Genomic DNA, 13,141 nt, shown 5'->3' on the forward strand with positions numbered 1-13,141 from the left:
TGAGCCTTTCTCAGCCAAATGGCTTTTTTTTTGTTTTTTTTGTTTTTTTTTTGTTTTTTGTTTTTTGCAACGGGGTCCCTCTGTATAGCCCTAGCTGTCCTGGAACTCACTCTATGAGAGCAGACTGGCCTCACCACTGCTGCTTGGCTGTTATTCCACTTTTATTTACTTTTAGTGTTTGCACATGCATGTCCACATGTGTCACCGTGTACGTGAATGTCAGAGGATCTTGCAGGAGCTGAGTTCTCTCCATTATGTATGTCCCACGGAACAAATTCTGATCACCAGCCTTGGAGGCAAGAGCCTTTCCCTGCTGAGCAAATTGCCAGTCCAGGCTCCCCTGCTATTCCTGATGTGACTTTTCCAGTCTTTGCTCTTGCCTTAATCAGAAGGCATGGCTGCCCAGCCTCCCATCCACGGGTATCCACAGTATCATGTACAGCGGGGTGGTGTTTTTGTACACAGAGCAGTGGGTGGCCAGGCATGCTGTGTGTCTATCCATGAGCTTGTCACGTCCAGTTGTTCACGTTCACATTTCCACGAGAAACATTTCCACCAAACCCACGCTCCTTCCCCTCCACCAGGGGCCTACTCCACAGTCCTTTGGGTAAAGCATTCCAGTGAGCCTTAGTTATTTACACATTTTAGTCAGTAAAAGGTCATTTTGTTTTCAATTGTGCACGTGTGTGTGTGTGTGTGTGTGTGTGTGTGTGTGTGTGTGTGTGTACAGAGGCCAGAGGTCAACTTCTATCTTCCTCAATGGCTACCCACTTTGTGTTTTGAGACAAGGTCTCTCGCTGACCCGGAAGTCACTAGTTGGTCTAGAATGCCAAGAGGGATCCTCAATTCTCCACAACAGCACAGGTCTGTGCTATGCTCTTAGCCCCTCTTTATGAGATGATCAATGCTCCAGATGGTGCAATGGCTAGAGAAGCATGATTCAGACAGATGGTACAGAGACAGTTACAGATGATTGAGACAAAGACGAGACAGATAGAGATGACGCAGATACAGATACAAATCATCATTTACTGACCATACTTAAATAATCCACACCAAAATGGCTTAGAAAACAAACCAGGTAATAGAACATAAACCAGGTAATAGGAAAAAACCCAAGCCAAACCAAGACCAAACCACCCACCTTTATAATGAAGCTATTTGTGCTCCAGATATTCCCTCTCAATCAGATTCCTTTATTTTCCAACTTTTTCTACCTAAAGTGGGTTATTGGAAGCATTGCTTCAAGCAGAGCCACTAGCTACTGTAGAAGCTGACGCCTTAGCCACACTCTGGTTATTTTGCTGGGCTTCTTTCTAAGATAATAAAATTTTGTGAAAACACCACCATATGCCTCTCAAGAACAGACAGAAAAGCAGGGCAGCGACAGTCACTCACAGACAGAAAAGCAGGGCAGCAACAGTCACTCAGACAGAAAAGCAGGGCAGGGACAGTCACTCACAGACAGGAAAGCAGGGCAGCGACAGTTACTCTTCCTTTCTGGAGATGGAGCCCTTCATGCTGCACAGTCAGCAGTCACCTCTGGTTGCTGCTAGCAATGTCCCACCATCAACAGCTCTGCTCAGGGAACTGCAAACAACATCTGGCAAAATCAAGCCAAAGCATGCTCCCACTGAAATTCCCTAAGATCTCTGTGTTGAGGACATCATCCATGCAGTCTGGGTTAGAAGCAGGAGAGGAAAACTAGTCATCAGTAAAAGGATGCTGGGAAGATAGACCAGGATAGTGTGTTCGCTATGCAGGCATAAGGTCCTGAGTTTAAATGTTCAGTAAGCATGTAAGAATCACAGTGCTGCCACATGTCCACAATACCAGTGTTGTGGAGGTTAAAGACAGAAGGATGCCTGGCATGCTGGCCCCTGGCCTAGGATGCTGGCCCCTGGCATGCTGGCTCCTGGGATGCTGGCCCCTGGGATGCTGGGCACCAGTATAGTTCAAGCTCAGTGAAAGACCCAGTCTCAATGGAACGAGGAACAGCAATAGAGCAGGACACACACACACACACACACACACACACACACACACACACACACACAGCACAAGAATTACTAAAAATACAACAAATATAGGATTCTTTAAAAGGCAGGGCTGCACTCCTCCCACTCTGCCTTCTGCGTTGGCTAAGTGATGAGCGATCGAGTAGTTGCATATTAAACAGTTCAGAGGGAACAGGAGTGTAGGAGGGTTTTTCCACTTCTCTCTGCAAAGTCTGACCTCTAGATTTGGGGGGGGAACTTTTTTTGGAGAGACTGGAAATTTGGAGATTACTGTATCACAGAACTATTGATAAATTTACAAAGACTTTTGTACTTGATTAAAATAAGCACATAATTAGAACCTCTAAAAGCCTGGAAGGAAATGTAAGAAAAATACATTCATTTAATTAATTACAAACTTATGTGTAAGCATGTGTTGTCTGTGTGTAGGTATGTGAAGTTGTGTGTATGGGTGCCCTAGGAGTCCAGAAAGGGAGCTGGACATCCTGGAGCTGGAGCTGTGAGAGAGTGAACTACCTTATGTGAGTACTGGAGACTGAACAAGACGAAATATTTTAAAATAGAAATACATAGGACTGGTGTGTAAACATTCTGAGCAATTCAAGCTTTTCTCTTAAAAAGTCCCATCTCTGTACATTGCTTCCCTGTAAATCCTGATACAGCTGTGATACCAGGAAACAGAGACAATCCCACGGAGTCCAGAGACTACAGGTCACATACAGTGTAGCTGTGACATCGCCTGATTCAGTGAGAGATCCTGTCTCAAAAGGAGTGAGAAGAATGGTAAGAAATCAGGACACTCAATATCCTCTTCTAGCCTCTGAACACCTCTACACATGCACGCACACACACATACAGACACACACAGACACACACACACACCACACAGACGCGCACACGCAGACTCAGAGGTTAGTAAAATAACTCTTCAGTCTGGCCATCTCTCCACGTCTGAGTAGACAGTGGACAGGCACGTGGACTCTTGTGTATGTATGACTGAGATGTTTTTCTTGTTTCATGGTCAAAAAGCTCCCTTAGTTGAGATGCTATTCAGGCTTACTAAGTAGTGAATTAACAAAGTGTGATGAAGTGAACCTCATGAAGAATTCATGAGTTCTCATCTAACGCTAATTTTTTTTTAAAGGCCTACGTTAAGTGATTTTAAAACCCTGGCTCAGACTGACAAATTAAAATTCAGAGAAAATTCAGTCTTAAGCCATGCAGTCTAATCATACAAGAGTCCATTTATGCCCTTTCTTGCAGTGAATGCCTAAAGCCTGCAGCAGTAAAATAAAAATTTCAAGCTATTTTCTCATACTGCATTTAATCAAACTTTAATGGCCCTTTGATCCTTAAACAAGAAAATATTTGTGCTAGTCACAAAGAGTCTGTTCTATGCAGGCCAGACAAGTGAAGGATGCCTCTGTCTCTGTGGAGGATACAGCACTCCCTCCTGAGCGTCACCACAAATGCTCTGTCCAGTGGTTAGCTAGACCCATGCTGGAAACATTCACTCGGCAGTGAATCTTCACACTGCAAGTAAGGAGCTGTGGAGAAAACCAGGCTGTTCTGCTGCTCTAAAAAAACCAGCAGTCTTGGGGGTAACAAGATGGATTAGTGGCTGGAAGTGCTTGCTGTACAAACACGAGGAGCTGAACTCAACCCCAGAACCTATGTAAAGGGCAGATTTGGAGGTACACCTCTGTGACTCCAGTATCCCTCGAGAGACGGAAAGCAGAAGCAGCAGGCTTGCCCAAAAGCCTCCAATACTCAGCAGGGCAGAAACAAAGACTGCCTCATAAAAAAGGTGGAAAGATAGACTGGCCTCCCGAAAGCTGTCTCTGCCCCCCACCCCACGGTACACGAGCCCAAACTTACGCATACGTCCGCTTTCTCTTGTGCTCTCACTCTCACGTGCCCCTCCCTCTCTTATAATAATACATGCTTTTCTTAAAACTCAGAAATTTGATCCAACTGCCTGCCCCAGTCCTGAGGCACGTGCTGCTGTGATGGGTGAACATGTGATGAAGAGAGGGGGAGATGGACTGTGCAGTGGAGAGAAAGGAGGAAGTGGGAAGCCCAGTAGTTTCTGCACTGTGGAGCGAGTGGAACTGGAGGTGCAATACTGGTGAGGGACAGGTGGCTCTGAGGAGCAGGTGCACGAGCCTGAGGGCACAGTGACACCCAGGCCCTAGATGCCGCCAAGGGCCATGGCTGGGCTTATGGCTCTATGGCAACCAGGGGGGTCTATGTTGATGTCTGTAGCCCATATTGCCACCAAAGGGCACTCGGATATCTGTGGTCTGGGCTGCTGCCTGAGACTATGTTGAAGGCCAGGGGACATGCTGATGCCAGGGGGAAAACTGATCTGAGTAGCCTGTGCTGCCACCTGAGGCCCTGGTGACATCCATGCCTGTACTGCTGCTAAAGGCCATGTGTGGGTCCATGGTCCTGTTGCAGGTGTAGTCTGTGTTTATATCTGAGACCAGTGTTACCATCAAAGCCCACGTAGTTGTCTCTGGTCTGCCCTGCTCCTGAGGCCATGTTGGAATGAGCTGGCCCAGCCCCTCACCAGCCACTCAGGAGAGCTGTCCCCAACCCTTACCTGGGCACTACAGGAGAGCTGGCAGGTTAAACTCAGCTACCATGCAGGCCCCAATCCTGGACTTTGAGCTGGTCTATCCCAACATCTACCAGCTTATGAGCTGCTGGAGTTGAGTGAAAGGGTTGGTTCTACAGAGCCAAAGCCCCAGGATCTCTAACTCTGAGCAACAGCAGGAAAGCACGAGGGGTCTCAGTGAGGGTCTAGTATTGATAACGTTGCTGAAGTCAGAGGCTTTGAACCAGGCTTTGATTCATTGCAAAGAACATTACCAAGTAAAGATATCTAAACAAAAGGGTATACTAAAATGGAAATTGTTGATTTCTTTGGAGACTCAGGTTATAATGTTGTTTTGCTGGGACAGACAGAAGAAAGAACATTTTGCTAAAGAAGACACCTGAAAGGACACGTGGCGTTTAGAAAGAATATAAATATGACCCCACAGACAGTGTGAGCTTGAACACTGGTTTGCTTTGCCCTGCCTCACTAGTCTTTGCTGACGACACACATGTATTGGTTTTCCTTACACATGTGCTGCTGAGCTTTGCTTATGGGGACGTCATAGAGAGAAATTCACCAAAGAACTTGTGAGGTTCCTGTGGCTGTCACTACTCGCACTGTCTGATGAGCCTCCTGGTTTCTTCTGGATTGAACTACCCTTATTGATTCCTGTGTGGTGTCTGCTGAGTGGACTGGGCTGCAGCTGCTGGTTCCTGTGTGGTGTCTGCTGAGTGGACTGGGCTGCAGCTGCTGGTTCCTGTGTGGTGTCTGCTAGTGGACTGGACTGAGAATAATGAAGATTGGACTTGCCCCCAAAGAACTATTTCTAAGCAAGTCTACTTTCCCTATATCTTAATACACTTTCTCTTCACTACCTCCAGAGGGTGGTAGACTAGTAGAGAGGTTGAACCCTTATTAAAGCAGGATGTGAAAAATGTCTGCCTATGGTATACTGTGGAACACACCATGCTGACACATCAGCTTCCACCGTGGGATGTGTCTTAGTTAGGGTTTTACTGCTGTGAACAGACACCATGACAAAAGCAAGTCTTAGAAAAGACAACATTTAATTGGGGGAAGTATTTACAAGGGTGGAGGGCAGACATGGAAGGCCTGGGAAATGAATGAGACTTGGGTGCATGAAGTGAAATTCACCAAAAAATTTTAACAATATTTTAAATCTCATAATTTGGGAGACAGTATATCTGGTGACTTTAGCTCTGGGTCTCACTGGAATAGCTAACAGACAACAGTTCTAAATGGGAGCAAAGATGTTCTAGCAACTGACTGGATAGAAAGGTGCAATTTCACTCAGGTTACATCTCAATACAGCCAATGTACTAAACTCCAAAGTTGAACTTAACAAAAATAGCACGGTTACTCATTCATTTCTGTAAGTGTCACTTAAAGACTTTTGATTTTTGAAAGAATTCAGAACCTTAATGCTTTAAAATAAACTTAAGCCTTAAGTTAAAGCATTCTGTTGGACATACAAACTTAAAACACAGTAGAAAAAATAAACAATGAAAAGAGAGACAATAATCTTTCAAAGCTTATTTTTCTGAAGCTTTGGATAAAGAGGCAAAGACAGCTGGGGACTGGCGGGGGCAGAAATAATGCTAGCAGGTTCCTGTTGGGGCTATTATGACAAGGCACAGATTGGGGGCGTTGGACAAAAGGAATTCATTCTTGAGTTCTGGAGGAACTTCTTGGGAAGTTTAAGATCATGGTGTAGGAGACTGTGTTTCTGACAAAAACACACGATCTAGTTATAAATGCTAGCTTGCTTTATCTTCCTGTGATGGGAGATAGGGTCTACAGGGGAACCAGATAAACTTAAAACACTTTTGCCCTTGTGATCTGATGACCTGCCATGGGCCTCACCTTCTGAGCACAGTGAAGTTATGGCTTTCAATACTGTATAGAATTCCCAGGGGGACACGGAGAATCTAAGCCCCAAATACTGCAAAGGGTCAATACAAAAGGGCAAAGGGATGAATATACTCACAGTACATTACAGACATGCATGCAACAGTCAATGAATAAATATTGTAAAACCTTTTCTTTCACCCAGGTAACTTGTTGCAGTAACAACTACAGCGCTCACACTAATTACATGCTGATAAGCACACAAGGCTGGAGGTGGCCTTCCTCTTTGTGGAACTTAAGGGTAGATTGTTTGCCTGGCATGTGTAGGGTTTGATCCCTAGGACCACACAGATAGATAAATAACATTCCTTCTGTATTGTTTATCAAGTTTGTATAACGGATATAAAATGCTAGTTATTTTACCTTCTAAAAACAAAGCTTGGGTTTTCTTAAAAAGGAAAAAAACCCAAATAACAATTAGTAGCAAAAAACCAAAAACCTGGTAATGCTATTAATTATAATTCCTGTTACTCATAAAGAGGGCTCAGAGGTACAAGCCTTCTTCTCCAAAATTAAGTACATACCGGGGTTCTATGCAAGCATTAGGATCAAATGCACACTAGAATACTATGAAAGCATTAAGACCATTCGTTTTCTTTTAAAGATCTGTTGTTTATTTATTTATTATGCATACAGAATTCTGCCTGCATGCATACCTACACACCAGAAGAGGGCGCCAGATCTCATTACAGATGGCTGTGAAGCACTATGTGTTAGCTGGGAACTGAACTCAGGACCTCAGAAGAGGAGCCAGTGCTCTTAACTTCTGAGCCATCTCTTCAGTCTAAGACCATTCTACTTTAATACACTCAAAGTAAAATGATGAAAAGGCATGAGACCATATTTGTGCCATGATTTCACTTTTCTTTAAGGAAAAAAAGTGTATGTTTAAGTGCATCTATGTATACATACACATATATACATATATGGTAGAAAATAAGTGTGAAAGAATATATACCAAAATGTTTCTGTTTTAGAACTTGATTTGTAGACCAGGCTGGCCTCAAAATCAGAGATCTATCTGCTTCTGCCTCCTGAGTGCTAGGATTACAGACACGTACACACAGCCGGCAAACAAACACCGTCACTTTCAAATCAGAAAATAATAAAACTATAACCATTCTGTCTGGAGAAAAAGTAAAAGTAATATTTAATTCTCTTGAAAATAAGGTTCATCTTATCACCAATCCACCACGATCCTCTTTATCACAGGGAAAGGCAAAACACTGGTAAATGCATCCCACCAATACAACTGTGAATTAAATACACTGTGGCCTCACAGTTTGACAATTATCTCTGGAAATCCTCAGGATAAAAGAAAAATGTTCATGCTAATTTTTGTGAATTCTACACATTTTGCTTAAATTGAGATTATTTTATTCTCTAAAGAGGAAGTCACCCATACTTTGACATAACCAAATGGTCTGCAGCTTATTATTGCCAACTATATTTTATAATTCATATAGTCAATATTTTCTACATGTTTATTACAGATGTAACGTATTCAAGGATATATGTGCGTGTGTGTGTGTGTGTCTGTGTGTGCGCGCGCGCGCGTGTGTGCGCCTGCTTCTCTGTAGCTAACGCTGAATGGTTACAGGTATACATGGTGCTGGAACCATATGTCACTAAGAAATGGATGAAGAGAAGCACTGCAGATAGAAACAGCTTTATTATTTTTTTCATTTTGGGCTTTTTTACAAGAGCAAAACTGTCTGATGCAGTCAAACTTATTTTGCCTTATACCCAGTGGTATTTGAATAATTGTAATTCAAACATATCAAGTCCTCACTCATTTCCTTCTTTTAAGTCAGTCACAGTATAATCATTTTGGTAAAATGTTTGTATTCTCTCTCTTTTATTCATACTGAAATAATACAATATTTATAAACCAAACTATTTGCTGTTCAGAAAGCTAGGAAGATTCTTCTACATAATAATTTTGATATGCTAAGAAACCACACAAAACTGGCATTTTCAAATGGATAAAAATAGGAGATTGCTGAAAGAAAACATAAACAATAATTTGTATCTAAATAATTTTAACTGAGTGAATATATTCATCTGATAATATAGCCTCTATCTTAGAATATAGAAGTGCTCAGATTACCTGTAATAGAGTAACGGAAGTCTCAGAGAACTGAAAATAATTTAAATAAAGACGGTACACTGAGAGTCAAAATGAAACCCGTGCTGTCAGGCATGGAGGGGCTGTGACGTTACCTGAACTCAGAGGGGCTAAAGAAGGAGAAGACAGAAACTGTCTCAGAAAGGAAGGATTCCACGTATCTTTATTCAGATGAAAATCACTGACACAGAATCAGGTACCTCAACTAGACTTTGCAAAAATGCCAAGTTGGGATACTTTCCTTGACTGTCCTAACCTAGCTGTGATGGACACTCACTTGAGAGCTCAAGACATTAGCAAGCTCCTCTTTGTAATCCACGTATAGAGGACAACATGTAATGTCCACCTCCTTTTAGACAGCATTCTGAATTCTCCACGCTCCCGGTGGGCCCCAGAGGTTCTTCTCTACTGATTGCCCAGCGCCTGCATTGCAAACACACACTCCAGACCCTCTTTACATGGGCTCTAGAGAGAAAACCAGGCACTGTACTGAGCTATCTCCTCAGCCTTACCCAAGGGCACATCTTTGACAACATCTAGACCCCTAAGATTTCATACTAGTTAAAAAATATATTGGGGGGGGGGCAGAGGGAGGGAGGGAGAGGAAGAGAATGAGAGCACAGCAACTAAGCTGAAGAGTTTTCATGCCCAAGTTGCTCTGTAGTCTCCCAGGTATAGAAACAGGGCAGTGAGCATCTTCCTCCACTCTGCGGGAGGAGCTCAGAGCTAGGGTAAGACAATGGACTGAACACCCTCTGCCCCAACTCTGGTAGCACTACCTACAGGGAAAAGGGGGATGCAGTGTGCCCGGCAACCCAATGCCAAGGGCACATATGCTGACTCCATGCTATTTAATAATTCCAAGATTACCAATCACATTTTCTACAATCTCCAATCTCAAATACATTCACAAGTTACCACTGAGAGCAACTACACAGCAAGGACTGCGCGGTTTTATCTGAGGCAGACTGATGATGTCTGCATTTCTATAATGTACCTTTCTCTAGGCCTGGGAGGATTTTAAATGACTCTTAATTTCTTAGCATTTTAGTTTCTTACTATTGGAGTAATTTTTATAAAGAGAAATAAAGTAACACTACCCTCACTGTAGGATAGGGTGCTCTTGACAGGTTCAAGGCCAGGCAGGCAGCACAGAAGAGTCCAGCTGAGAACGAGTACAAAGAGCTAACCCATGATCTAGCTTCTAGCACACTTGAGGGGAGCTTTGCCTCACCATGTCTGAGTGACTCTTTAACGGGCTGACAGCAGGCATTTGGTGAGCAAGCAGAAGGCCCAAGAGCACAGGAGTAAAGGTAAGCAGCTGTCTCTGTGCTGCAGTACCAATGGCCGTGCCTATTCTCTGACCCACAAGCAGAGGAGGGATGCAGGGGCTATGGCCCCCTTCACTACAGCCTGTGCACAGCTACAGGACTCGTTAACAACCACTTCTATCATCAACCACGAGAGAGCTTCCTGAGCTCCAGAGAATGGAAAGTAGGAACCTATTTTCTTTGGATAAGCCTCAGATCAAGCAAGAGTTACCATTTCTTTAAAAGATGTTTCTTAAGATTTGTAGAAATAGAACAAACATCACTAAGATCACTGTATATTTTATCACCAAACTGAGATAACTCTGGGGCACAAGGGAACACTAGCAACAGGGGAAAACAATTATGCCAAGACAACGGACATAAGCAGGACCATCCTGGACAGACACCCAAAGTGAACACCTGATGTTTGTAATGTTTACATTTCATTACAGGTTGTCTATTAATAATACACTGTAGCACTGGAAGAATTTAATATCAAACAGAGTAACAGAGTTTTGGTTTGTGGGAAAGGCACATTTCCTAGTGAGGGAATGTGTACTTCACCTTTGACCCCACCTAAATTTCCCAGCATAAGCTCAGGTCTTGCATGGGTCTTAGCCAGTGGTTCTCTATCTTCCTAATACTGTGATCCTTTAATTCAGTTCCTCACATTGTGGGGACCCCTCTCACCAACCATAAATTTATTTCATTGCTACTTCATAAGTGTAATTTTGCTACACTTATGAATTAGAATGAATCTTATACACAGGTTATCTAACATTCGGCCCCTACGATGTCGTGAATCCACAAGAACCACTGGTCTAAAAGAATAGTCTCTGTGTCAGAATTTCTCCAGGACAAAACTAACTATGAGGAAATTACTTAGATTCACTTCCTCACTTTCCTTCCCCAAATATTTACTGGAGACATTTAGCATACTTTGCTCCAGAAGCAAACTCCAAAAGTCCAGTCCCAATTAAAGGACTAGATAATAGAGTATTTTAAAATCTTTATATTAATCACAAGGTTCTCATAAATACAATTCCACAAAATATTTTTAAAAAGCTCTACGAATGTACTTGGCGAGTGGCTGCAGGAGCCGAGCGAGGCGCAGGCAGGGCTGCGGCAGGAGGCCCAGGCTGTGCTGGGCTGTGGGGCAGGCCCTCAGTGTCTGAAGAGCAGCATCGTCTCCGAGCACTTCTGCCCTACGAGGTTCGCATACTCCAGCACAACAGCCTCCTCGCTTGGATCTTCTTGGTGGTTCTTATAAACACCATAAGGCATGGCAGACCGTCTGTGAAACACGCGTAGCCGGTCAAGTTCCTTACTGCGCCCTTCATCCTCTGCAAAGAAAGAAACACGGGTCAAGACCACCATATATCAAAGACACGGACACATAACACTGAAGTATGTGATCTGAAACACGATGGACTAGCAGGGCCTGCTGTGCAGTGCGCTCATGATCACGTTCGTAAGAATAAGCAGAAGGATTTCAGGGAGAGATAATAAGCATTCCCCAACAGACCAGCCACGACAGAGTAATCGAGGAACTGCATTCCACTGAGAACCACTCTACCATACTTGCTCTTCCTTTCTGATTTTCTGAAATGCAGTGGCATCTACGATGCTCCAGAATAGTTCTAGAGCCCACATCAAGTCTACATTGCCTCTCTAGTTAATGTCTGAGGCTTTGGCTCTGCATGGAAACTTATGGCCAATTTAGCAGGCATCAAGAGGCCTGTCTTTTGTGGAGGGCAAAGAGCAGATTCTCACAGTTTCCACAGGAGACACAGCACATGCTGCGGCTGCTGCTGCTGAGCTTTCTCAGCACCCACACTCAAGAGCTCATAGCCTGTATCAAGTCACACAACCACTCAGAAGAACACCTGTGCTCCCGCCTTCCCTGAAATGGCTGTGGCCTTACGACTCAGTTCTGGTCAGCACAAGTAGTGTTCTCTGAGACTGCCAGAGCCTTTCAGAGAGAACAAGCTCATCTGTACCTTCTTTCAGGCCATGGCCTGTACACGGACCAGCACGAGGGCAGGATCCCTAACTTCTGCCTGGGAGCTTACCTTTGGATAAGTGAAAACAAGACTGGTGTGGGGTGGGGGGAAACGGGACAAATCCTGACTTCAGGAAACAAACCGTCATGCCACCTGAGATGCCTATACCTAGATATTTACATAAAATAATGTTTAAGCCAACATTCGTCTACACTCTTTTACTGGATTCATTGCTAGTTCTAATCCAGAGAGTGTTACACTCTATCTATTAACGCATACAAATTTAAACCACTGAACCACACTATCTACAGCTGACATCCAGAGAAGGATTTTAGGAGTCCCCAAACGTTGTGGGACTGCAGAAATCCCAAGTGAAATTGGTCTGAATGGACCTTAAGTACCAGGGCTTTCGTCCTGCTCTTAAGCTGTCAAGCAGGGCAGCACCCACAGAAATGCTTCTGTGTACATGAGCTCACAGCAGAGCCTGGAAGCCACACACCCCAAAAGTCTACCAGAGAGAAGCTGGCTCAAGAAAGATGCCCCGAAGAGAACAAGGGCAAAGAACAGAAACTGCAAGTTTCTCAAAGACCAATGCAGGTGGTGTGAGTCTGACTCAAACTACTCAGGGCGAACTGAGTGTGGTGGAGCACACCTGTGATCCCACACTTGGGAGTGAGAGGCAGGAGGATCATAAGCTCAAGGCCACCCCGGCAACATAGAGAGTTCTAAGCCAGTCTGTGATTTGCAGCAAGACTCTTTCCAAAAATCACAATCCAACCAACCAAAAATGCTTAGTGTACAAGAGTTTCAGCTAGTGAATTTTGGATTACCTGCATACTTGTAAAGAGACCTGGGAAAGGAACCCAAGCAAAACCAGACCTATAACATATTTTTTTTCTTTTTTTCGGAGCTGGGGACCGAACCCAGGGCCTTGCGCTTGCTAAGCAAGCGCTCTACCACTGAGCTAAATCCCCAACCCCTGACCTATAACATCTTAAACAACATAAATGTGGCTATGATCTACCACAGAAGGTCGGAGATGGAATTTGTAGCTAAGCCACAAACATTTCAAGTTTCTTCCTCAGAAGCTGTATCAAACCACTGTGGATCCATTTCAGGAAAAAGAACAGTATTCCTCTGATGCCACAAGC

General features: G+C 43.9%; 1 protein-coding gene across 11 annotated transcripts in view; it reads right to left on the minus strand.

The window, feature by feature from the left end:
* Positions 1–5,668: 5,668 nt before the first annotated feature.
* Ate1 (arginyltransferase 1) overlaps positions 5,669–13,141 on the minus strand; it is a 122,442-nt gene continuing 114,969 nt past the window's right edge. For 6 of the 11 annotated variants that reach the window (XM_063286351.1, XM_039107563.2, XM_039107560.2 and 3 more), the window contains one exon: positions 8,203–11,330. In XM_063286351.1, coding sequence (XP_063142421.1) covers positions 11,152–11,330 — 179 coding nt within the window. In that variant the 3' untranslated portion in view covers positions 8,203–11,151. Of the gene's footprint in view, positions 11,331–13,141 lie in introns of all 11 variants that reach the window. The other 5 variants (NM_001398760.1, NM_001398759.1, NM_001398758.1 and 2 more) reach the window with 1 other exon arrangement.

This window comes from Rattus norvegicus, chromosome 1 (genome assembly GCF_036323735.1).
Source record: "Rattus norvegicus strain BN/NHsdMcwi chromosome 1, GRCr8, whole genome shotgun sequence".
NCBI classification, from domain to species: domain Eukaryota; kingdom Metazoa; phylum Chordata; class Mammalia; order Rodentia; family Muridae; genus Rattus; species Rattus norvegicus.